General features: G+C 39.3%; 1 protein-coding gene across 1 annotated transcript in view; it reads right to left on the reverse strand.

Moving 5' to 3' along the window:
- CWH43 (cell wall biogenesis 43 C-terminal homolog) overlaps window positions 1–25,754 on the reverse strand; it is a 152,575-nt gene that overhangs the window by 112,183 nt on the left and 14,638 nt on the right. Inside the window, 8 exon segments of the mRNA XM_082462517.1 lie at window positions 4,086–4,230; window positions 9,346–9,495; window positions 11,501–11,636; window positions 12,702–12,807; window positions 14,391–14,470; window positions 19,084–19,209; window positions 21,580–21,745; window positions 21,749–21,837. Coding sequence (XP_082318643.1) covers window positions 4,086–4,230; window positions 9,346–9,495; window positions 11,501–11,636; window positions 12,702–12,807; window positions 14,391–14,470; window positions 19,084–19,209; window positions 21,580–21,745; window positions 21,749–21,837 — 998 coding nt within the window.

The following is a 25,754-nucleotide window of genomic DNA, read 5'->3' on the forward strand; positions in this document are numbered from 1 at the left end:
AGTATAATTGCTTTACAATGGTGTGTTAGTTTCTGCTTTATAACAAAGTGAATCAGCTATACATATACATATATCCCCATATCTCCTCCCTCTTGGGTCTCCCTCCCACCCTCCCTATCCCACCCCTCTAGGTGGTCACAAAGCACCAAGCTGATCTCCCTGTGCTATGCGGCTGCTTCCCACTAGTTATCTATTTTACATTAGGTAGTATGTATAAGTCCATGCCACTCTCTCACTTTGTCCCAGCTTACCCTTCCCCCTCCCCACGTCCTCAAGTCCATTCTCTACATCTGCGTCTTTATTCCTGTCCTGACCCTAGGTTCTTCAGAACCTTTTTTTTTTTTTTTTTAGATTCCATATATATGTGTTAGCATACGGTATTTGTTTTTCTCTTTCTGACTTACTTACCTCTGTGTGACAGACTCTAGGTCGATCCACCTCACTACAAGTAACTCAATTTTGTTTCTTTTTATGGCTGAGTAATATTCCATTGTATATATGTGCCACATCTTCTTTATCCATTCATCTGTCGATGGACACTTAGGTTGCTTCCACGTCCTGGCTATTGTGAATAGAGCTGCAATGAACATTGTGGTACATGACTCTTTTTGAATTATAGTTTTCTCAGGGTATATGCCCAGTAGTGGGATTGCTGGGTCATATGGTAGTTCTATTTTTAGTATTTTAAGGAACCTCCATACTGTTCTCCATAGTGGCTGTATCAATTTACATTCCCACCAACAGTGCAAGAGGGTTCCCTTTTCTCCACACTCTCTCCAGCATTTATTGTTTGTAGATTTTTTTAATGATGGCCATTCTGACTGGTGTGAGGTGATATCTCATTGTAGTTTTGATTTGCATTTCTCTAATGATTCGTGATGTTGAGCATCTTTTCATGTGTTTGTTGGAGAAATGTCTATTTAGGTCTTCTGCCCATTTTTGGATTGGGTTGTTTGTTTTTTTTGACACTGAGCTGCGTGAGCTCTTTGTATATTTTGGAGATTAATCCTTTGTCAGTTGCTTCGTTTCCAAATATTTTCTCCCATTCTGAGGGTTGTCTTTTCATCTTGTTTATGGTTTCCTTTGTTGTGCAAAAGCTTTTAAGTTTCATTAGGTCCCATTTGTTTATTTTTGTTTTTATTTCCATTTATCTAGGAGGTGAGTCAAAAAGGATCTTGCTGTGATTTATGTCATAGCGTGTTCTGCCTATGTTTACCTCTAAGAGTTTGATAGTGTCTGTCCACTGCCAATCTTGACACAGCGTCTGACTGTGACAGTGGAACCCAACAGAGTATTAAATAAAAATCAAATAAAATTCCCCTTACACACAAACACACACACACACAAATTCTCTCTCTTATTAGGATACAATCAATTTTTTCTTAAATTTGCCAAATATCATCTTGTCTAGTATTCTTCTATACTTTATAGACCATATACTTATACATTTATCTAATGTGATTTGATACATACAGCCAGATGTACATAATACAAATATGTAGCTACCACTTATTAAGTGCCTCCTACGTGCAAGGCTTAGGGCTTTTCAGGCATTACTTTATTTTCATCCTCAGAACAACCCTATGATACAATAGGTATTACTATCCCCTCTTTATAGATGTGGACATTGAGGCCCAGAAAGGTTAAATAACTTGCCTCAAGGTCACAAAGCTGGTAAATGTGGCACCAGGTAGGCTAGTGAGTGATGAGAGACTACATAGAGAGAGAAGCCTAGCCAACAGGCAGCACCAAGGCCCCAGACCAGTGAGTGGGGACATGTCAGACCTCCCCAGCCACAGCCACCAGCTGACTCCACGAGTGAATGCAGGTAAGAACAGAAAACCACTCAGTAGACCCACAGAGTCATGAGGATATTGGACCATTGTTCTTTTTAAGCCACTAAGGTTTGTAGCTTACACAGTGATACACTAATAAATAACTAATGCAACCCCTGTGATTCCACTCTCCAGATTTTCCTCTTACTCCTCTGACTTCTCCTTAATCTCTTTTCTGAGATAATCTCCCTCCTCTTCCCTCATCCATCACCCTCACGGTAACCACACTAAATGTGACCCTATCAGGAGTTTTCTTTGGTCTTCCTCTTGCAATTCTCTAACTCCATAAGCAATATCATCCCCTTCCATGGTTTTAATGATCACCTAGATGGTGGCAACCCCTTAATCTGTATCTCTAGACCTGACAGCCCTTCTCAGTTCCAGATCCATATGTCCAACTGCCTAATGGACAGCCCCACTAATATCCCACAGTTGCCTCAACTCAACCTAAAGCTGAACTCATCTTCTTTGCAAAACTCGTCTTCCTTATGTATTCTCTATAATAATAAGGGTCATCATCATAAACCCTCTGACCAAAGCCAAAATTAGGAGTCCATCTTGACTCCACTTCTGCCTTATCCACTAGGGCAGAGGTTAACTCATCTCCCTAATATCTGCCTTGCCCCTCTTCCAAAGTTGTAGGATTTTTAGCTAGGTATAAGAGTATCAAGATTAAATTTTGCATCTCTCAATTTCCCGTACAGTGAGGTATGGCCAATGACTAAATTCCAGTCAATGAAATGTAGGTAGAAGAGGTCAGTTTCCTGGAATTTGCCTTAGAGATAACTTGCATATGCTCTTGGTCCCCTCTGCATCCCTTCCTCCCTCTTGCTAACTAGAACAAGGATGCTGCCATCTTGGACCATGAGGCAAACTTGGGAGTGGAAGCCTTGTAATGCGGAGCCACGAGATAGAAGGAGCACACTCCCGATACCAGAAAGTGCCGTACCAGTGGTGAATCACCTGCCCAGACTTTTACATAAAGAGCTATACTTCTCTTATTTAAGCCACTGTCGTTTTGTGTTTTCTGTCACATACAGAATACCCTCATCATACAACTCTCTCTCACCTGTCTTTCCAAGCACTTGATAAAATGGATAAGTTTTTTTGTTTGCAGGTATTATCTCAAGACAATGAAGTACAAAAAAAAGACATGTAAAGGACCAAGAAATCTACATAGGGCTTAACTAAATATAATAATTGTATTTCTCATTATAAACTAATGCATTTAACCTTCTAGTGTACATAAGTCTCAAGGATTTGATTTGTCTGTCAGTTTCCCAGAGTATGATTGTATCTGGATACACTGAGAAATTCAACCGTTTGGGACCTGAACAGGTAAGGACAAATTCAGTGTCATTTAGTGAGGCCCTGATCAGCCAGCCTCTCTGTATGCCATTTTATCTTTTACTCTCATCATGATTAACTTGTACAATGTGGCAGATTGTATTTTCTAAACATGGCTATAATAATCCACTTTCCATATGGCATTCTTATAATGTGACTTTGACACTCCTCTCATCGAGAGATGGGGTTTATGTTTCTTCCACTTGAATGTGAGCAGGCTTGTGATGACAGCAGAACTCACATTATATGACTTACAAGGCGAGGTCATACAAGGCAATACAACTTCTTCCTGGTTCTCTTAGGACACTCACTCTTAGAACCCAGCCATCATGCAGGAAAGAAGCCCAAGCAGCCCACGGAGAGGAAGCAGGACTCTGAGCCCGAAGCCCCAGCTGAGCTCCTAGTCAACAGCCCCACCAACTTGCCACTTATGTGTCATCTGCAAAGTGGCTCCGCCAGTCCCCAGGTGAGCCACCTAGCTGTGTGGAGCAGAGGTGAGCTGTGCCCACTAAGTCCTGTCCAAATTGCAGATTTATGAGCAAAGAGATGAATGCTACTCAAAGCCAGTATGTTTTTTGGTAGTTTTCCATGCAGCAGTAGATAATCAGGATACATATTACAATGTTGGGTTAGGTTTTTCAAAACATGAAGAAGAAACACTTTATTTAAGAAATCAGATGGATATTCAAATATCATCAGCACTGTTAGCCATAGCGGGCTGGCCTAATTTATAATTTATCTCCTGTACAAGGGGATAATGGTAGCTGCAGGTTCAAAGGAAAGTGGATCATAGGAATGATATAAGGCAGAGTGATAGCATATTTTTTTTTTATAAATTTATTTATTTATATTTAAAAAAAAAAAAAAAAAAAGAAATCAGAAATCCTATGAAGATTGTGTTACCTTCACATTGCCACGTTCAATGAGCTGCAGATAATCTCTGGAACCAGGTGCTGAAGTGATATATCCCAGAAATATCACTTGCTCAGAGCTATTTTTCAGTAGTTTTGAAACAGCAATAGCTTGAAGTTTCCTATCGAGGTCATCTCTGAAAAAATGCAAAAATATACCTCTTTACTGTATTTGCAAAACAATTTTTAAAAAATATTAGATACCTAAATTCCCAAAGAATATCTTCAAACACTGCACAAACCCAGAATAATTCCTACTAGGACACATTGACTTAATGTTATGCAAATGAGCAAGACAGCTATAGTGCTTCAAATGAGCAGGCTGACAAACTTTTGACCAAGAACAACATGACCTTTCCCCACAAATCATTTGGAGTCGAGTGGATATAAATATCTAAAAACAGCAATTGCTCAACTTTTCATCAGAAGAAATTATAACAATAATCTAAGACGTGGTCATCAGTATTACAGCTAAAAATTAGTAGTTTAAAAAAAAAAAAGCAAGGAGTACCAGTAAGAGGGAGAATCCTAACATTCACAGAACACACCAGGTTTGTTAACCTACTCAGCTCCTTCAACTGAACAGTTTCTGAAAGCCTCCCTGGCTCTCCTGGTCAAATACTGGCTAAGTGTGCTGCTTTTATCATGCTAAGCACTATAAGTGTGTAACTGAGACAATCAGGCAAGTACATCAAGACTCTGAGGGGTTTATAGTCAGTCTGTCTGGGGAAAAATAGGGACATCATATTTGCATGATCCAGCAAGAAAAACTGAAACCACTCTAGGTGTTTCAAACAAGGTGAATTTAATACAAGGGATTGGCTACTAGGCGATAGGAAGCCAAACAGGAATCAGTGAAGCAACTAGAGTTTAGTAACAGTGAGAAACCACTACCACCTCTAGGGCTAGAGGGACAACAGGAAGAGGTGATATTCCCAGAGTCCACAAGCCAGTCCTACCTGGTGGGAAATGGTACTATGGAGGAAGCTACTCAGAAGGATCCAGGGCCACTGAAGGAGGAGTTGGAGCCACAGAAGAGACTTAGCCGCTGCCAGAGACAACAGAGAAAGGAGAGAGAATGAGAAGTACTCCGTCTCCTCCCGTCCTCCAGCCCTCCAGCCTTGCATTAGTGCGTCCCGTTGGCTAAACCTACCCAGAAGCCAGAAGGCAACAGACTCTGGGAAATGTGGTTTCCTGCAATCTGTAGCTGGAAGGGAGCTGAACCAGGAATGGATCCAAAAGCAAATAGGCAGCAGACCAACACAGGCACTTACAGCGTAAGACAGCTAATAAATGACTGTTAAGAAAAATCAATGACAAAGGAAGATAGAGGGAGATCACCAAGAGCTGAGAAGACTGGAGAAACCTCATTGAGGTAGGATCAGAAGACAGGACTAAGCTTATCCATTCTTACGTATAGACAGCTGAGCACTATTAAAAGATGTCTCAAGAAACAGAAGAGTGAAAAGGATGACCATTTGCTAAACATCTTTGCCTAGATCCATTCCCAGCCCTTCTCTATGCCCTGGAGGCTGGTCTCTGCAGATTTCATCTCCTGGGCTTCCTTGTCTACTAATTTCCAGTGAGGTTTGGGTAGGAAGAGAGAGAAATTGGAGTATTTCTTCGAGCTGCATTCCTCATGCCTGGTGGCCCCTCTTCTGGTTCCAGATCAAACGGGGCTCTGGGAACACTGTTTCCTCTACCTGTCCCTTCAGCCCTAAGGATGGTACTGATTCCCCACCATTACTAGTGTCTGAGTACCTTAGCATCTCTTATCTGTTCCTCTGACCCTTCCAACATCGTGGTAAGTAGTCCCTTCATTAAGTCTGCAATAAATTATATTCCTTCTGACACACAACTGGGATTCAAATCCAATCTAGAGAATGCCAAAGTCACTGCACCACAGATAGAGCTTTCATTCAAATATGTTTTAGCAATATATTATTGGAAAATAATCTGTGAATTTGGCTTTATCTCAGGAGATAAATTTTATCCAGTGATAATAATAAAAGTAAAACCTATATGTATGTATGGGTATAAAGAAAGGAGGGGGAGGAATTAGGAGAGAGGCAGAAAGAGAGAGATTGAACACATGTTTTATGTTTTCTTATCTGGTGATATTTGATCAGCCCAATAGCCCTATGATGTGGACTAGAAAAAATAATTTTATCTGATTTTCAGAGACAAGGGAACTGGAGCTCACTGAGTTTATCTTACAACAGAACCAAAACTGTAACTACAGACTACAGGTTCTGTGCTCTTTCTTCTTTGTACATTTATGCATGTTGTAAGAAACAAACACGGTGATTAACTGGTGGCTCAGTTAATTACCTAAAATAATACCAATTTTAGTTACGGTGTATACCTAAGTAACTTCTAAGGAATGCTGCTATTTTCTGTTTATTGGTTGTAAAGAGATATTTGTGTCGTCAGTAATTTTAGAAATCCCGTTGAATCAGCTAATAACATGCATAAGCATTCTGTAATTCATTCCTAATATGATTTCATGTTTATATGCCATAATCACTAGAAAATGAAATCATGAAATATTTTTTCAGAGTAAGAATTTTTTATCTAGTATTATAAAAACAAAGGTAAGCAAAAATATGTAGTGATGGCTTCACAAATTATTTGAAACATGAACTTTCTCATGTCACTTGTTGGGACTGGACAGGGCTTCTAAAGAGTGAGACAAGAGCTAAGGCTCTAAGGGAAAAGGCTGCACCTGGCACTGTGCTTGGGACACAATAGATGCTTGATTCGAGTTTGATGAATGACTTTTTTTAAAGCTGCCCAATGCGCTTCACACTTAGAGGTGTCTGATTTGCTTTAATAATAATGGCCAGTATTAATTGAGCAGTTACTCTAGTCACATACTTTGCATGAGATAATATATCTTATTTAATTCCCTCAAGAATCCTATAAGTAGGATTATCGCTCCTGATTTACAGATGGGAAAACTGAGGCTCAAGATAGTTAAATAATTTGGTGAAGCATACACCTTGACTTAGGATTCAAACCAGATTGTCTGATTCCAGGTTCTGGAGTTTCATGCTCTTAGCCATTAAACTATACTGCTTCCCTTCCCTTACAGTCACATCTCCTCGACAGGTGCTAGCTATTATCATTACTGCTGTGGTTGGCATCATTATTATTAAATCAAGTGAGTAAGGTAGCAAGCAAAGGGTATGTTGTTAGTTACAGGGCTTTAAATATGTGGTTAATAGAAAGTTAGAAAAGGTAATCCTTCTCTCCTCTTTTCCAAACAATGTGAGGGCTATCTTTTAGTCTGCTCTTCCCTCACAAGTCTATTCTTCACATTTCAGAGGTCAGAGGAAGTTAAAGGGGGCAGGGGAAAAAAAGCAAAGGAAAACAGGATGGAGTATACTCAACTGTTTCTTAGGTTGAGACCTTGCAACCTTTAAACACAAAAGTGCCTATTTTTTGAAAGATAAACCCAATTCAAGTGCAATTTAAGCTCAGCAGAATGATTTCTGAATGCCTATACTTGCAACCTGAAAATTGCTGGGAGAAACAGAAGGCGTTTCTGCAAACATCTTTTTACAGAGACGTGGACTGTCTATACCATCCGTCCTCCAAACACCCTTCCCATTTCTAAGAAGACCAGCAAGAGTCCGATTAGCAAACAGTTCACATTAATTACATTTGAATGGTTGGTTTATATTCCTTATGCTCTGACTTGTTTCAGAAAATAGTCAAGTACGCTTTCACAGATCCATGTAATACTGCGAGAAAAAGGGAATAGGAAAACATGGGTAGCAGACATACTCATTTTGTTTACGTGAAACTTACAGTACAACAATGTTGGGTTCTGTCATACTGTAAGTTTCACCTAAACAAAACGAATATGTCTGCTACCCGTATTTTGTTTGTTGTTTTTCTAATGTTCTATATGTCACTGTAAAGCTCTGTGGCCTCTTGTGTCATTAATGTGCACAGGGCCCATATGCTGTATTTTATAGCGCTAAGCACTTTGCATGTGTGTTTTCAATTACTATTAGAGAATGTTTAGTATGGTAGAGTATAAATTATATACTTTTATCTTTGTTTTAACAACATATTGCTGGCATTATTTGTGATTTATTCAGTACTAAGTCACTGGTTGTAAATGTTATTCTTTGGGGATAAAATTCATTCCCCATTCTTCATGTCTCCTTGGAGGGGAACCGACTTAGAAAATCATCTCTGGCCTCTCTCCCTCTCACCCTTTACTTCTTGGGAGGATTTTTCTAATTAATTAAGTTTGTAAGAATGAACTGGGCATGCTTGTCTCAAACACCTCCTCACTCTTCTCCCTGGAACCTGCCGGTTTGCAGAAAGGGTGTTTCCTTGGGTTATCTTCTCCACTAAGGGGAGAGTTTGACAGGGCAGACTCTGCCCCTGCCAGGTAAGTCAGCTGCTTTGGGGGAGCCAGCATCATGTATTGTTGGGGGAATGTATTAGCAGGTCCATGTGGACACACTTAAGCCATGTTGTCCAAATACGTTTATCAGAATCAAAAGATATATTTTGATCCTCCTGCCAGATTCCTCTGCCTGCCTCTCAGTTGACTGAAAACTTGAGGGAAAAGGAAATGTTATTTAGTACCCTCAAATTCCAACAGTACTTCCAACTGGAGTAATCCTGTAGGAAAAGGGAATTTCATCTTTCCGTAGTCTGGTTTACCATGCGGTTTCAAGCACTTGCAGGCTCTGAGTTGGGTCTACTTAATTCCTAGCTGTGTGACCCAGGTTGGACAAGTCTTCTAACCTTCAGTCTAGTTTATTTATCTGTAAAATGGGGCTATAATAGTACTAACATTATCAAAATGAAGATTAAATACAATAATGCACTTAGCACAGCACCTGCTCAGTAATTGCTGGCTAACATGGCCATCATGCTGCCTTGTACCATCGTTAAGGACTGCCTGCATCTCAAAGGTTTCTATGCCTGATTTTTTTTCCTTTTTCTTTTTTTTTTTTTGGGGCCACGCCACATGGCTTGCAGGATCTCAGTTCCTGGACCAGGGATTGAACCCGGGCCCCGGCAGTGAAAGCCCAGAGTCCTAACCACTAGGCCACCAGGGAACGCCCTCTATGCCTGATTTTTAAAACCAGCAACACAGAGAAAAATACTTTGGAAAAAAAAAAAGGAAGAAGAAAGTAAGAAAGGTCAATGCATGGAAGTCAAAGTAATGTGTTAATAATATGTCTTGGCATTTGTGTACTTCAAGAAAGACCAAAGAAACCCACTCGTGATTCCCAAAGTGGGTCACAACAAAATCCACCAGTTTGTCGGAAATGTTAACAGTCAGAGTGATGGCTGGTGCAATCTCGCCCTCTGGTGACGGAAGAAGGGGATGCTCTGATTTCACAATCGGGTATCTTGACAAAACCATAATCCTGTATTCGAATGGAAAGAAACACGTGCTTCACTATTGGTCCCATCATATCATGCAAACAGGACTAAGAATATGTGTTCAAGAGGGCTGCGCACACTTCAAGCATCCCACTGAGGGGCACTGAGAGCAATAATGTGGCGGAGAGGTATGGGGCAGTCTGCCGGACTGTTCATTGCATCTGGGCTATTCAGCATGTCTCACTGTGTCACCAAGCACAACACTATCAACTCTGTTTAATAAGTGCTACAGAAACACAAAAAGGGCAGAATTAGGATACACAAACTCCATTTTACTAGCACTGTTACTCTGGCCACTTATCTGCATAAACAATTCTAATATTAATCAACGCATTTGAGAATGTACGACCTTGCCAGCCAGGACACAGAGCAACAATTTACAAAATTAGAAATTACAAATGGTCCGATAAAGATAGGAAAACCTGTTCCGCCTCACTCTAAGTCAAAGAACTACATATGGAAAGGATGATCAGAGCTCAGACCTCAGGCTGCGCACACTGTCTGGCCTCCTGAAGTTCCTCTGACAGAACCATGCCTACAGTGATGATCCCTGAATGCACATGCCCAGCCTGTGCTGTCCCACTCAGCCCTCCAGGCTGCACACAAGCACCTATGGATGTCACCTGACCGTCCAGGGGCATCTTCAATTTAGCACAATCCTGATGCTCACCTGGTCATTCCTGTCCCATTAAATGGCATCATCTCATATCAGGGACTCAGGTAAAACACCTTGGTGTATCCTTGTCACTTCTGGCTCTGACATTTAAACCATCAGGAAGTCCTGTCAGCCCTGCTCCAAAATAGCTCCTGAGTTTGCCCCCTTCTCTCCATCTCCACGGCTCCCACTGTCATTTCTCACCTGTGCTAATGCCTCTACCTCATCACCTGTCTCCCTGCTCCCACTCCTGCCCCCGACAATCTGTTTTTCTAGGAACAGCCGGAATGATCTTTCAAAAATGTAAATCAGATCAGATTGCTCCTGTGTTTACAATCCTCCAGTGGTTTCCTATCAAAACTGAATTAAAGGGCTTCCGTGGTGGCGCAGTGGTTAAGAATCCGCCTGCCAATGCAGGAGACACGGGTTCGAGCCCTGGTCCGGGAAGATCCCACTTGCCGCGGAGCAACTAAGCCCGTGCGCCACAACTACTGAGCCTGCGCTCTAGAGCCCATGAGCCACAACTAGAGCCCGTGCGCCTAGAGCCCGTGCTCCGCAACAAGAGAAGCCACCGCAATGAGAAGCCCGCACACCGCAACAAAGTGTAGCCCCCGCTCGCCACAACTAGAGAAAAGCCCGCGTGCAGCAACGAAGACCCAACACAGCCAAAAATAAATAAAATTAAATAAATAAATTTAGTTTTTTAAAAAACTGAATTAAATCAGTGCTAAGCATGGCTTATGGGACCTGTAAGATCAGGGGCCCACCTTTGACCTCCTTTCTTACTAGCTCCCCCTCAAACCCTGTGCTCCAGCACACCAGGACTGACCCGGACTCAAGTCTTTACACTGGCTCTCCCACAGCGGGTCCTGGGTCCTCCTCATCGTGGGGTCGGCAGAGGGACCTTCCTGACCACGCTACCTACAGCAGCATCCCCCGCTGCCCTGCCCACCCAGCCGCTCTCCTTTTCCACACAGCACTCACCATTATCTCAAATTATTTATTTCTGTGTGTCCATGATTATTTTCCGTCTCTTCACACTATAATGTAAGCTCCATGAGGACAGCGTCCAGGACAGATACGTTTAGTGCTGTAACCTCAGCTCCTACACTAAATGGTTTTTATGAGAGTGAAGAACTGAAAGTATCCAGCGAAAGGGAAACCATTAAAACAGGATGGAATATGCATATCTTCAGCACCTCCTCATCCTCCAAGAAGCATCACTGGGACATATTCATAGGACTAAGGTATAACAATATCAACTATCCACTCCAAGTCTATGCTGCCTAGTCTTTCAGGGATATGTTTGGGATTAATTCCGAAGGGACACTCACCCCCAAGTGTGATCCCTTGCGCTTGGACCAAAGTCGGTATAGAAACCCAGCTTCTCCCCTAACCACATGGTCAGGTCATTGTTCCCAATATAGGGCTTAGAAGCGTCGCTCTCCAAAATTGTAATGAAATCTGCACCTGTTCAGAAAAAAAAAAAATGCACATGGTGATTAACCATAGCAATGTAAAAACAATTAGCAAAACTTGATTCTTTAATCCCCTGCCTTTACTCGTAAATCAAAAACCAAAGTAATTCCTAATGAGTTACTAAAGTGAACTGGTTCAAATCTGAGCTGTAAAAATTTTTTTACCATATTTAGAACGCAATTAAAACATGGGACACCTTGAGGAAATGTAGGAAAGGATAAAAACATAACTTTTCTAAATTTTCAAATATTAACATCGTTCCCCAAATTTCAAATAAGCTTAATACCTTTCTCAAATATCCAATTTATGTTCAGAAACAATAGAATGTACAGTAGTGTTTTATTCCTGGGCAAACGCCTCCATTGTATTGACACAGAAGTAAGTTTATTCAGATACCCTGGTCAGATGTGCCCCAGAGGCCTGTAATCAGGACTAAAGGACTAAGGGCCAGAGAAATTTCTTAATGGCATTAAAATCATACAGACCCTCAGCTATTTCTCAGGAGACATGCTTATCATTAGGAATAACTAGAACAGTTTAGCCCTTTAAGTCTCTTGCTCCATTCTCCATGTTGTTGATCTAAGAACCAAACACCCACATATTTTAAAGGATGCTTCATCCAAAGATGAGTACCCCAGGGCATGGAAACAAATAAAATTGGCCCTCAGGCTCTTGAAAGCAATTTGATTTGCAAATGAGCATCACTCCAACCCATTCTGCCTTTTAATCTGACAGTTTCCTGGTCCCCAACAGTGGGTTCCCAAATGACAGGAGCCACCAGCAGGGGCATTTCCAAGAGCAAAGGCATGACAAGATTCTCCTGCAGATACCCAGTATGAGACTTTGTTCAGAATCAACTGAATTAATTGCTCTCAAGCAAACACAGACGTGGTTACAGAAGCTTAATCCTCCTGTAGCCGCCCACCAAAGTAAAGCCTTTTTAAGAGATTAGTTTATGACCCAGCAAACCCTCCTCCTATTACTTATGATCTTGCTCAAAATAAACGTAACAGTAGGAGTTTCTCAAAACCTGGAAATAATTTCAGTAAGACTTACCTGTTTGACTGAGCAGTTGAGCTGATCTTTCTAAATTAGACCATCCTTCATTGTCAAAGCCAAACCTGAAAGGCCAGATGGCGGCAGAGACCTCTGTGGCTGGTGCCTGAGGAATTGTTTTAATGATAATTTAGGATGAATGAACAATGGCAGTTTCAGTGATCCACTCTTCTCCACCTCTCTCCACCAAAATTCATATTTCAGCAAAGGATATTTTTTAGGCATCTGTCCACAGCTAATGCATAATAATACGGAGATATTTGCTAGTAGGTATTTTATAATCTGTGAATTTCTAGCTTAGGCTTGGAAGTTAGGAAGAATGTTTGGAAAGTGATATTTCTGATAAGCATTGTTTATAATAGCAAAAAATTAGAAACCTGGTTGTTGTTTCAATAGGAAAAATAGGAAAATGAATAAAAAAATGATCATACATAAAATGGAATACTACACAGCCCTAATAAATGAATTAGGGCTACATATTTCCATATAGATGAATCTCACCAGGATTATTTTAAATAAAAAATTAAGTTGCAAAATATATATGTCAGATGTTATTTAGATAAAGTTAAAAACATGGAAAAATACAATATTGTATAGAGGTGTGTCATGTGTAGTAACAATATAAAGAAATGCATGAATACGATAACAAGCATATGCAGGAAGAGGTTACCCTTATATCAGAGAATGAGACCACAGAGGGATACACAGAGTCCTTTACCATATTTACAGAGTGGTCTGCCAACTCTGAGTTATACATGGTGTTGCTCCCCACTGTGCTGGCAAGGCCAAGGTTCAGGAGCACAGCACCCTCTGAAGAGTCCTCTTTTGAGCCCATGGGCCCAGTCAGAGAATGCAGTGCCCAACCCTAACCATCTATTTCAAACTAATACCAACCGATCAACAATAGGGATCCTGTGAAAGAGTATGGCCAGATTAGACCAACTCTATCACCACAACTGAAAAAAACAACTCAAAGTGGAACATACAAGTTCAAGCTGAGAGAAGGGTAAGCACCACCTCTTTGCATAGGAGGGCCACCACTTAACCTAAACAGCTCATTGTGCTACAGCAGTGGGGTGTGAATCTCATCTCTATGCAAGAAATATTACTCAGTTTACCGAATGTCCTATAAAGAGAACAGAACCATCAAGAGAGACTTCAAGAGGCATGATTATATTCATCAAGTTATACCTTTTCACTTAACTACATACCTATGATTAACTCTGGCTCTCATCACTCCAAAACCTGTTATTCCCACGTCAGTAAATGCCACCACCCTCCATCCAGTTGCTCAAGCCAAAACATAGAAGTCATCCTTGATTCTTTCCTTCTTCTCATTCAGCGTCATCTAATCCATCAGCAACTCCTATCAGCTTTACTTTCAAAATATATTCTAAGTCTCCAACTCCAGGGCCACTCCTCTCCAACTCCAGGGCCACGGCCCCCATCCAAACTTCCAGGGTCTCTCTCCTGGACAACTGAAAAAGCCTCATAACTTATCTCCCTGCTTCTACTCTACAATCCATTCTTCACAGAGCAGCCAAGTTAATATATATCATGTTTCTTCATGCTCCTGCTTGAAATATTCTGGTGGCTTCCACTGCAAGAAAAATAAAGTCAGAACTCCTTTCTGTGCTCTGTAGGCCGTATATCATATAAAATTCTATATCAAAACTTTTAATGACTTACCCCTCTTCCCAATTTCTTCTCATAGGTTTTATGCTGTAGTCCTAATCCCAACAACCCCACACCAACAAGCAGCCACAAAACTAAACAGAAACCAGAAATAATTGTTTAGAAGAAACTAAGTTTCTTTTTTAAAAAAACAATTATATGAAAATACTGAATTTATTGGCCAAGATTTTATGCAAAGGGGCAATGTCTAGTTCCTGGGTTAATTTTCATGTGTGACACGCATATATAACCCATACTTTAAACTCACGTTTCAAAGAAGCTTCCCTAAAAATGTTCCAAGAACCATGAACTAAAATAAAAATAAATCACAAATATATACAAGAAATAATATACAAGAAAGCAAGTCTCCATGAGCAGGAACCACAGCAAAAACACCCTGCTGAATCAAACCCAAAATACTTCAGATATTAAAAGTTTTAGAATCGAATATAAAATAAGCATGCTTAACATGTTTAGAAAAATAAAAGAGGATATTCAATGGGATACCTAAGAAATATGGGATTAAATTAATGGGCAAGAAAATTTGTAAGGAAATTAAATAGACTTCTAGAAATAAAATTATATAATAATTATAACAATTAAAATTAGAAACTCAATGGACAAGATAAAAAGCAGATTAGACAAAACTTAATGGAGAATTAGTACAAGGGGCAGCTTAAAAACAAAGGTAGAGAATATGAAAGAGGTTAAGGGACATGAAGAAGAGAATAAGAAGATCCAACACATATCTAACTAGAGTCAAAAAAGGAGAGAAGAGAAAAAATGGGAAAGAGGTAATATTTGCAGAAATAATGCTGAGAATTTTCCAGAACTGATAAAAAAACATGACTCTTCAGATTCAAAAAGCCCAAACACTCGCAAGTGAGGGGCTGGATCCGCATCCAAATGTATTACAGTGAAACTCAGAACACCGAAACAAAGAAAAATCTTAAATGCTGCCAGAGAGAAAAGCCGCTGTATCTTCAAAAGAGCAAAGATTACACTGATGGCTGACTTCTCAAAAGCAAAAATGGAAATCAGACGATAGGGGAATACTATCTTTAATGTTCTGAGAAAAAAATAACCAACTACTGAAAAAATGAAATTGAAGGTATAATTTCCAACCTAGAAAGAGGAGTGGAGAGGAGAAGGATAAGAAAAAAGGAAAAAGAAAACCCAATCAATGCAAAAGCAAGAAGAAAAAAGAGGAAAAATACGCCTAGAGAAAGTAGAAAAAGCAAAAACAAAGTAAGAGTATGGAAATAAATCATAACACAAGGGAAATCACAACAAAAATAAGTTACATTTCAAGTTAAAAGACAAAGATTGACATTCTAGTAAAAGCAAACAATGGAGACAGTAAGGAGATCAGTGGTTGCCAGGGTCTGGAGGAAGGAGGGAAGGATGAATTGGTTGAGCACGTTACCATGTTTACGACAGTGAAACTATTCTGTATGATACTGTATAGTGGATAAATGTCATTATACATTTGTCAAAACCCACAGAACACATAAAAGAAAAAGTGAACTCTAATGTACACTGTGGAGTTTAGTGAATAATAATGTATCAATGTTGGCTCATCAATTGTAACAAATGAACCACAGTAATGCAAGATGTTAATAATGGTGGAAACTGAGGAGGTGGGAGTGTGAGCCGGTATATGGGAGCTCCACACTTCCTGCTCAATTTGTCTGTAAACCTAAAACTGCTCTGAAAAATAAAATCTATTAATTTTTTTTAAAAAAGCAGACAGTTATTGCCATTGGCAGGGGGAGGGAGGGATGAACAGGCAGAGCACAGAGGATTTTTAAGGCAGTGACACTATGCCATATGATATTACAATGGTGGATATATATCATTATACGTTCATCAAAAACCACAGAATGTACAACATCAAGAATGAGTCCTAATGTAAACGAAGGGCTTTGGGTGATAGTCCTGTTTCATTGTAGGTTCATCAGTTGTGGTAGGGCAGGTCACTAGCAGGGAAGGCTGTGTATATGTGGGCTCAGAGGGTCCTATGGGAAATCTCTGTACTTTCTGCTCAATTCTGCTGTGAACCAAAAATGGGTCCAAAAAATAAAGCTTGTTTTGGAAAATCATACAAAGCTATCTAAACAACTTTGTAAATAAGTTGTTTCAAGAGCCTCAATTTGATGAATGAATTAAATAATTTAATAATAATAGTAATAATAAAGACAAAGATTATCAGGACTAAAAACAAACAAACAAAAGCCGCCAGATGCTGATTTCAAGGGACAGACCTAAAGTATAAGAATACATACAAAAAAAAAAAAAAAAACCTAAATTAAAATTTTTCCCCTAAATTTTAATATAACTTTTTCAAATTATGATGGAACATATATGAAGGGGTTTATCTAATGATCTTACTGCTTCATGACATTTCTTTTAGAAATATATTAAAATTTTATTTAGCTTCTTAATTGTTTTTTAGCTCTTTACATCATGAGATTCTGTCTTCTCTAGTAAAGCATCAAGTCATTGACGGTAGAGACCAGTTTTTATATATCTTTGTATTCTACATAATGCTATGGAGTTATGCAGTATGTTATATCCTAATACACTATCTGCAAATGTTACACATTCAATAAACATTTTTATTAATCTAGTATATTTTGAGATGAGTCAGACTGAATAGTAAACTAATTTCATGCCTGAGTTTCCAGCTCATCAATATTCCAAACATTAACATATTAAATCTCCCAAAAAAGAACAAGAAATGAAATAAATGGTCTCAACTATTACAACAAAATATTTTGGAAATTCTACCTGTTAAATCTACATTAGAAGTGAAACAAAACTAATACAGAGTATTTATGGTTGAAAAAATACAATATCAGAGATTTGCTTTAAAGTATTTTACCAAAAAATATAAGGAAGATAGGTATTAACAACATTAGCAAATGTTAATAATTGTTGGAACTGCTTTAAGGGTACATGAGGGTTCATCATACTCTTTAATCTCATATGTCTGAAAATTTATGCTTTATAATAAAATGCTTTTTTTTTAAACATCTTTATTGGAGTATAATTGCTTTACAGTGTTGTGTTAGTTTCTGCTGAATAACAAAGTGAATCAGCTATCTGCATACGTATATCCCCATATACCCTCCCTCTTGCGTCTCCCTCCCACCCTCCCTATCCCACCCCTCTAGGTGGTGACAAAGCACCGAGCTGATCTCCCTGTGCTATGCAGCTGCTTCTGACTAGCTATCTATTTTACATTTGGTAGTGTATATATGTCAATGCCACTCTCTCACTTCGTCCCAGCTTACACTTCCCCCCTCCATGTCCTCAAGTCCATTCTCTACATCTGCGTCTTTATTCCTGTCCTACCCCTAGGTTCTTCAGAACCTTTTTTTTTTTTTTTTTAGATTCCATATATATGTGTTAGCATATGGTATTTGTTTTTCTCTTTCTCACTTACTTCACTCTTTATGACAGACTCTAGGTCCATCCACCTCACTACAAATAACTCAATTTCACTTCTTTTATTTACATTCCCACCAACAGTGCAAGAGGGTTCCGTTTTCTCCACACCCTCTCCAGCATTTATTGTCTGTAGATTTTTTGATGATGGCCATTCTGACTGGTGTGAGGTGATACCTCATTGTAGTTTTGATTTGCATTTCTCTAATGATTTGTGATGTTGAGCATCTTTTCATGTGTTTGTTGGAGAAATGTCTATTTAGGTCTTCTGCCCATTTTTGGATTGGGTTGTTTGTTTTTTTGATATTGAGCTGCATGAGCTGCTTGTATATTTTGGGGTTTAATTCTTTGTCAGTTGCTTCATTTGCAAATATTTTCTCCCATTCTGAGGGTTGTCCTTTTGTCTTTTTTCTGGTTTCCTTTGCTGTGCAAAAGCTTTTAAGTTTCATTAGGTCCCATTTGTTTATTTTTGTTTTTATTTCCATTTCTCTAGGAGGTGGGTCAAAAAGGATCTTGTGGGCTTCCCTGGTGGCGCAGTGGTTGAGAATCTGCCTGCCAATGCAGGGGACACGGGTTCGAGCCCTGGTCTGGGAAGATCCCACATGCCGCGGAGCAACTAAGCCCGTGAGCCACAACTACTGAGCCTGCACGTCTGGAGCCTGTGCTCTGCAACGGGAGAGGCCGCAACAGTGAGAGGCCCACACACCGCGATTTAGAGTGGCCCCCACTCGCTGCAACTGGAGAAAGCCCTCGCACAGAAACGAAGACCCAACACAGCCAAAAATAAATATAAATTAATTAATTAATTTAAAAAAAAAAAAAAAGGATCTTGCTGTGATTTATGTCATACAGTGTTCTGCCTATGTTTTCCTCTAAGAGTTTTATAATGTCTGGCCTTACATTTAGGTCTTTAATCCATTTTGAATTTATTTTTGTATATGGTGTTAGGAAGTGTTCTAATTTCATTCTTTTACATGTAGCTGTCCAGTTTTCCCAGCACCACTTATTGAAGAGGTTGTCTTTTCTCCATCAGATACTCTTGCCTCCTTTATCAAAGATAAGGTGACCATATGTGCATGGGTTTATCTCCGGGCTTTCTATCCTGTTCCATTGATCTATATTTTTGTGTGTGTGCCGGTTCCATACTGTCTTGATTACTGTAGTTTTGTAGTATAGTCTGAAGTCCAGGAACCTCAACATAATAAAGGCCATATATGATAATAAAATGCTTTTAAAAAGGAAGCAAAATTATACTCACAAAGTTTCATGTATTTTCCACTCTCTCTGAAAAGCATTTTAGGACTGTTTTTTGTTTGAAGATGAAAATCAAGGCTTTTCTTGGGACCAAATAGCATATTCAGCCCAATAATTAGCATCACTGTCCCTGTTAAAAAAAGAAAGATGAATATATTACATTCTAATCCAAAAAATCCTTCTAATGGTAAATTCCAGGAGCCTTGATTTCATTTAAATAGACATATCCTGAAAAATCAGTTATTGAGTTATCTCAGTACCTAAGTAATTACTCCAGTTTTACTTTTGATAATTAGGATGATCATAAGAAATCAGGTAGGGTTCTAGAAATTATGCTTTACATTAAAAAACCCCAAACTTTTTCTGATGAGGGGTTACTTTGAATTTCCTGAGTGTTTCCTAGTTGTTAGGTTGGTGATAGTGTCGGTCACTGACTGTTGGTCATGCAGGGAAGGGTGGGGAGAAGAGAAAGCAGCCTTCTGGACTGCCTTAGGGACTCAGTCTTCTCCACTGAAGGGACCACAGGCACCGACCGAGTTGAGGAACAGAAGAGGAGGATTTGTAGGTTCTTAATACGGCAGTGTTTGTGGCAACAGTTCTGGCCTGGATTGTGGGTCCACACAGAGGATGCACACTGGAATTCACACTGGGCCAAGAAAGATGAGCTTAACTGGGGTGCATTCCAATGTAGCTTACACATGAAGTCTACATACTTCTAACGTTGTATATAATGAGAATGGAAACAGAGGTATGATTGAACAATATATAAATTAGAGAATGTCAAGTAAAAGTTATGCTTAGGTGGAAGGCTAAAAAAAAAAAAAAATTTATGTGCAATTTCCAGGAGAAATAGGAATTTCCAGGAAATAGCAGGAGAAACCTAGACAATACATTTATATCTAGTTTCTGATCTAATACAGATTCTTTTCAATCATTATTCAAAGCTACTCTGAACATTACTAATGTTCCTTAGTTTTTGTGGCCTTATCGACATAACGTCACCCTTACTAAAAAGAATTCTTAGTTGTTTGAAGCTGGAATAAAGCACGATTTCTGCAATTCCATAAGTAGCGAGAAGGAACTCAAAACACCTTTCATTCATAACATTCTAAAGAAAGAAATATATGCTTAGCATGGCTCTTACTTTCATTCGTTTGCTCCACGTGGCAGACCCCCAAACAAGCTGGAGTAAGAAAAAAGCAGGGCATTGGATAGGAAGATAGAGCAGGAGAGAGTACACACACCTGAAAGAAATCAGAAGAAATACAAAGTTCGCAAAGCCGAGACTATCGCAGAGGAAATGCAGCAACGTATGTCTCTGGTCAGCTGACAGCCTGGATGTCCCACCAGAAATAGCAAATCCTCAAAAGTTTTTAAAAATATCTCACATAATTGAAAAATACCTCTTCCAAATCAGCCTGTCCTGACAGATGTCTAGCTCATAGAGGAGGAAAGTTTATGTGAAAATGTACAGGGCGATTTGGATATATTCCAAGGGCACAAGGGGGAACTGCAGACGAACATAAGTAGAAGCCCAGACTTTTGTGCAGCACTTACCCCAGCTGTAACCCCCTAAGAATCTGTCTAATCTGATGTGTGGTATCTCCCCCACTACACGGAAGCTCCAGGTGGGTAGGACCCTATGTCTCTTAAATCCCCTACACCTGGCACTGTGTCTGGACCATAGTAGGTGCAAAATAATTTTTAATGAATAAATGAACAAATGGAAAAATGTCTGAACAAACAAGAACTGAATCCCCTATTAACATGTTTTGTCTCCTCAGTTTTTCAAAGATTTTATCCTGGAGGCTCTGGACATGTTTTACTTAAACTAAAACGACAAGCAATATCTGATCTGTGTCTGCTTGGTACACATCAGTAATTTCACTATTGCCAGAAGACAATTTCTAAAATATTAAACTGAACTAAGTTTATGATATTTTAATTTTGGTACATAAGTTCATAACCACTGAAATGGAAGATATGTACTCTATGATTTGAGAATTTACCATTTACACTAAAATTCACACATGAAAAAATCTTTTGGTAAAAAGAGGGTAAATAAAAACCATACATAAAATTCAGGGGAACCAAAAAAAATCACACTTCCTATATATATTTACAAGCCTACCACCAAAATAGCAATGTACACACCATGCTCATATTTTTTCCTTACATATCATATAATATGGGGTTACGGGGACCTCTTTTATACCTTATTATGGATTAAACTTGTTTTTTTCACAGCTATTCACTTCCAAGGCCTTTGCAGTAATAAATATTACTGAAACTCATTAATGAATTAAGAAATTTCTTTTTAAATACTAATTTAGACATTTCTCCAGGTTTTTTTTTTTTTTAACCAAAAGAGTCTCTTTCAATAAGAAAGGCAAGATCATCCTATGTATCTTAATCAGTCATGTAAAGTGCTAAATCCTAGTCAGCCCTGAAGGGAATTTTTGAGTAGTTACTTGAATCCAGACCTTTCACATGTACTCACCCAAAAGAACATCAAATCTTTCTCTAGCGTACACACCTCCTGGGACAAATTTAAAAGCTGTGCACCCTGCACAGAAAAATATTTCTAGAAGATAAAATACCATGGCAGTGGTCATGGCTTTCCCAGGGCCTGACCCTGAGCTGATAAGGTGTCCAAGCACTTGAGGTCACATGGACGCCGTGAAGAGGGCGAGCACACAGCCAGAGAGAGCGGCTGCCCACGTGGGCAGGTAAAGGAGACCCAGAGCCGAGGTCGCTCCTGTTTGTGAGAGAGAGAAAGAAAAACAATCAGACAGGAAAGTCGTAATAGTCTCCTCCATTTTCTTAAAAAAAAAAAAAAAAAGAGGAATAATAAGCTTATAGGACGACCGATTTATAGCTATTTAGAGCCAGAAGGGACCTTAGGGGCATTCTGGTTCAATTTCTAGACTGGTGAGAAACTAAGGTCTTTGCAAGGTTAACATGCTTTGCTCAAGGTCATGCAGCTAGTTACTTGCACAACTGGAGGTGGAATGTGGGTCCAGTAAATCTCAGTCCAGTGCTATTTCTTCAGGAAGAACAGCAGGAGAGAAGAAGGCATTTTTAGGTTATTTGTGTTAAGATCCTTATAGCAAAAACTGGAAAAAAAAAAAAAAAAAGGAAATTACCTGTAATACCAAAAATTTGTTAATTTAATTTAACCAGCCAGATCTAGGGCATTAGAAAGCATGCAGAGTCATGTTTGTAGAACATTTTTGTTAAGAAACTTTCTAAAGGAGTTTAAATGCTGCCCCTCGTCCCACAATATATAAGTTGACTTTACCAACCCCATAGCCCCCAAAGAAGCTGTGACTGAGACTGCATTTGCAGACTCACTGCTTTACAGTTCTGCAGGCAGTTCATTCATTCACACAACAGCCTCGGAGGTGGTGGGGGCTGTGCAATCTGCCTGGTCCACAGCAGGCACTTAGTAAATGTTTGCTAATTCGTTGAGCCAAATCTGAGGGAATATAACATTTCTCCATAGTCCTATGAAATCCGCTTTGAGACAGCAGCACAGCAGGGACTTACAGCACCCCATTTTGGAGCCATCAATATAACACTTTTGCAGAGAATATGACATCCTCTAGACATTGGACATTTCAGTCAATGTTTTATAACAGTGAGCCACCCTTCAAGTATGTCTACAGCAGCCTCCTTACTGCTTGCGGCAAAAACCCCGAGAAGAGGATCCAGCCAGCTTCTTAGTGCCCCATGGCGCTCACCCGTCAGTAAGTTCTACTTGCACCATCACAGGACAATGCCATGTGACTGCCTATTCCTCCCCACTTCAAAAACAACCCACAGATTTTAACTCCATAGTTAGACCTTCAAAATCTTAGATCCAACAACAATTATTTTAATGATAAAAGTTTTTTTTCATTTTGAAATGAACAAACATAATGCCTATTCACTGCAGAAATTTTAAAAATACAGAACTGTGAACAAGCAATTGAGGATCGCCTAGGACTGAGATGCGATGATCCCAGCTAATACTCCTATGTATTTCCCCTATGTCTTTTTCTGTGTATATGCAGAAGTATTTTTACATAAATGGAATCGTACCACATATTGAGGATTGTATTCTGCTTTTTGTGGGACATTATACCAAGAACATTTTTTTCATGTTATTAATGTTTTTCTTCTAAAACATGTTTATGTACGTACACTCTTGCACTGCATAAATACACACAAAAATAAGCAACCATTTTCCTATTCTTGGCCATTTAGGAAGCTTCTGACACTGTGAGGAACATCTTTCTTTGTCAATTAATCTCTTATTACACCTCTGATTATTTTCTTAAAATAATTCTTAAAAATATTCTTAGACGTACAACTACTATGTCAAGAGGCAAAAGCATTTTAAAGAGTCAGTACTTGTGGTCAACTGCCTTCCCGGGAGGTTATACCAGTTCTCACTTCCTCCAGAAACTCTGCCAGAAGTCCAAAAGGTGAGCCTTTTGAACCCTGCCAAAAGCATTTCTTTTTAAAAATCTTTACCAAATTAATGATTAAGTCATAGCATATTTTGATTTTCATTTATTTGATTATTAGGGAGAGAGAATTTTTCCTGTTTACCAGCTTATAATGACTATTTTTCAAAAGAATGAGCCCTAGTTTGATATTTTAATCTAAAGATATCAAAATGACTTTGTTGTGTCTGTCTTACTACAAAGAATTACCTGAAGGGAAAGAAAACATCTCTTCAAATTTCCCTCGACTGTTACCACTTTCATTTTTAATTTAGTTTCTATTTTTAAACAGGCTACATATTTTTAAATCCATTAAAATTGTACTTTTATTTTTTTTAATTTATTTTATTTATTTATTTTTTGGCTGCGTTGGGTCTTCGTTGCTGCGCGCGGGCTTTCTCTAGTTGCGGCGAGCGGGGGCTACTCTTCGTTGCGGTGCGCGGGCTTCTCATTGCGGTGGCTTCTCTCGTTGTGAAGCATGGGCTCTAGGCGTGTGGGCTTCAGTAGTTGTGGCTTGCGGGCTCTAGAGCGCAGGCTCAGTAGTTGTGGTGCACGGGCTTAGTTGCTCCGTGGCATGTGGGATCTTCCCCGACCAGGGCTCAAACCCACGTCCCCTGCATTGGCAGGTGGATTCTTAACCACTGCGCCACCAGGGAAGCCCCTAAAATTGTACTTTTAAATGGATTATAAATTCAATCCAAACTCTGAAAGGTAAAAAAAGAGTCCCTCTGTCCCCTGTCACCTATTAGTTCCCCTAGTGAAGGCCAACAGTGTTAGCATTTTCTTCTGCATACTCCCAGAGATAGTCTGTGCACAGGAAGAAAAGTCCATGTGTGTGCATTTCCCTCTTTGTACACCAGTGGTAGCACATGATACACCGTTACTTTACCTTTTTCTCTTAACTATACAGCTTAACTATTTTTTGTTTGAGACAGTCCTCCCAAATAATCCCCCCCAGATCTTTACAACATCTAAGACACCAAGCAGAATTCATGGTAATTGAATATTCCAATGATATTTATTGTAACTAACATGTTCACTTTTAATAGATCAAGTTTCTCATATAATAAAACTGTAAATACACTGTATAGTACACTGGGGTCCTATCAGTGCATTTAGTACATTTATGCCTTTTTAAATAGAACTTTGATTTTACTAATTTAATTGCCATCAAGATCTAAAGTTCCTGTATCTTTGCATTTGGGAAATTCTATTGGTCACTGCCATAATTAATTTCATACTGGCACCCAGCTGGGACTTTAACTGTACAATGAAAAAATATGATTTCTTTTTCTGCATTCTGCTTTATGAGGTGTTTTCCAGAGACGAATCACAGTGAAAAGTGGGCACCAAAAAAAAAAAAAAAAAAAAAAAAAAAAAGTGGGCACCATCTCTAGATAATTGTGAGCTACTGAATTCAGGTGAGCAGACCATCAGAGAGGGAGACGGAGCTCACGAATTACGGCCCTGCTTTCCTCTCTACTGCAAACAGCCCATTAGAAGCCCTAAATCTGCTTGCCCCTAGGGCCTTTTATTTCACACTTCAGAGAGACAGTCAAACTAAATTAGGTTTAACTCTGGAGGCTATGTTTACTTATCTGGGGAAATAAGCATAAGCATAAAACAACAAGTTCACAGCTTTTCTGTTCTTTAAGTTTATGTTTCTGTGGACCTCAGTTTTCCCATGTTTGAAATGAAGCTGCTAATTACCTGCCCAATAAGCCTTTTGCTCCTATTCCATAAGAAAAGGCATGATATAAATGCTGCACAACTTTCAATGTATTTCATGTTCATTTTCCTAATTGCATAGAGATTAAGAAGCTATATATGCTCACTGCACACTCCACGTTTACAAAGTTCCCTGGCCATTTTTGTGCGGAATCTCAGGAGGCATTTCTCTGATGAGAAGAAAGGTTACTCCTACATTATATTCACACAAGCATCCCCATATGGAATGTCTACCCGAAAATACACAAGCAAGTAAAAACAGCTGAACATGACCGCAACTGTTTGCTCACACAGCTCCAGGAGGATGAGGACCTCGTTAACCTCAGGAATTAAGTAGCGTATTTGGATGACATACACGTCTTCATGCAAGGATGATGGCACTGAGGGTGCACAGAAACGTACCTACGAGGTTATTTAACCCTCATCTTCCATTACTGTTACGTGTAGTCTCACAAAC

This window comes from Balaenoptera physalus (genome assembly GCF_965194825.1).
Source record: "Balaenoptera physalus genome assembly, chromosome: 5".
NCBI lineage: Eukaryota > Metazoa > Chordata > Mammalia > Artiodactyla > Balaenopteridae > Balaenoptera > Balaenoptera physalus.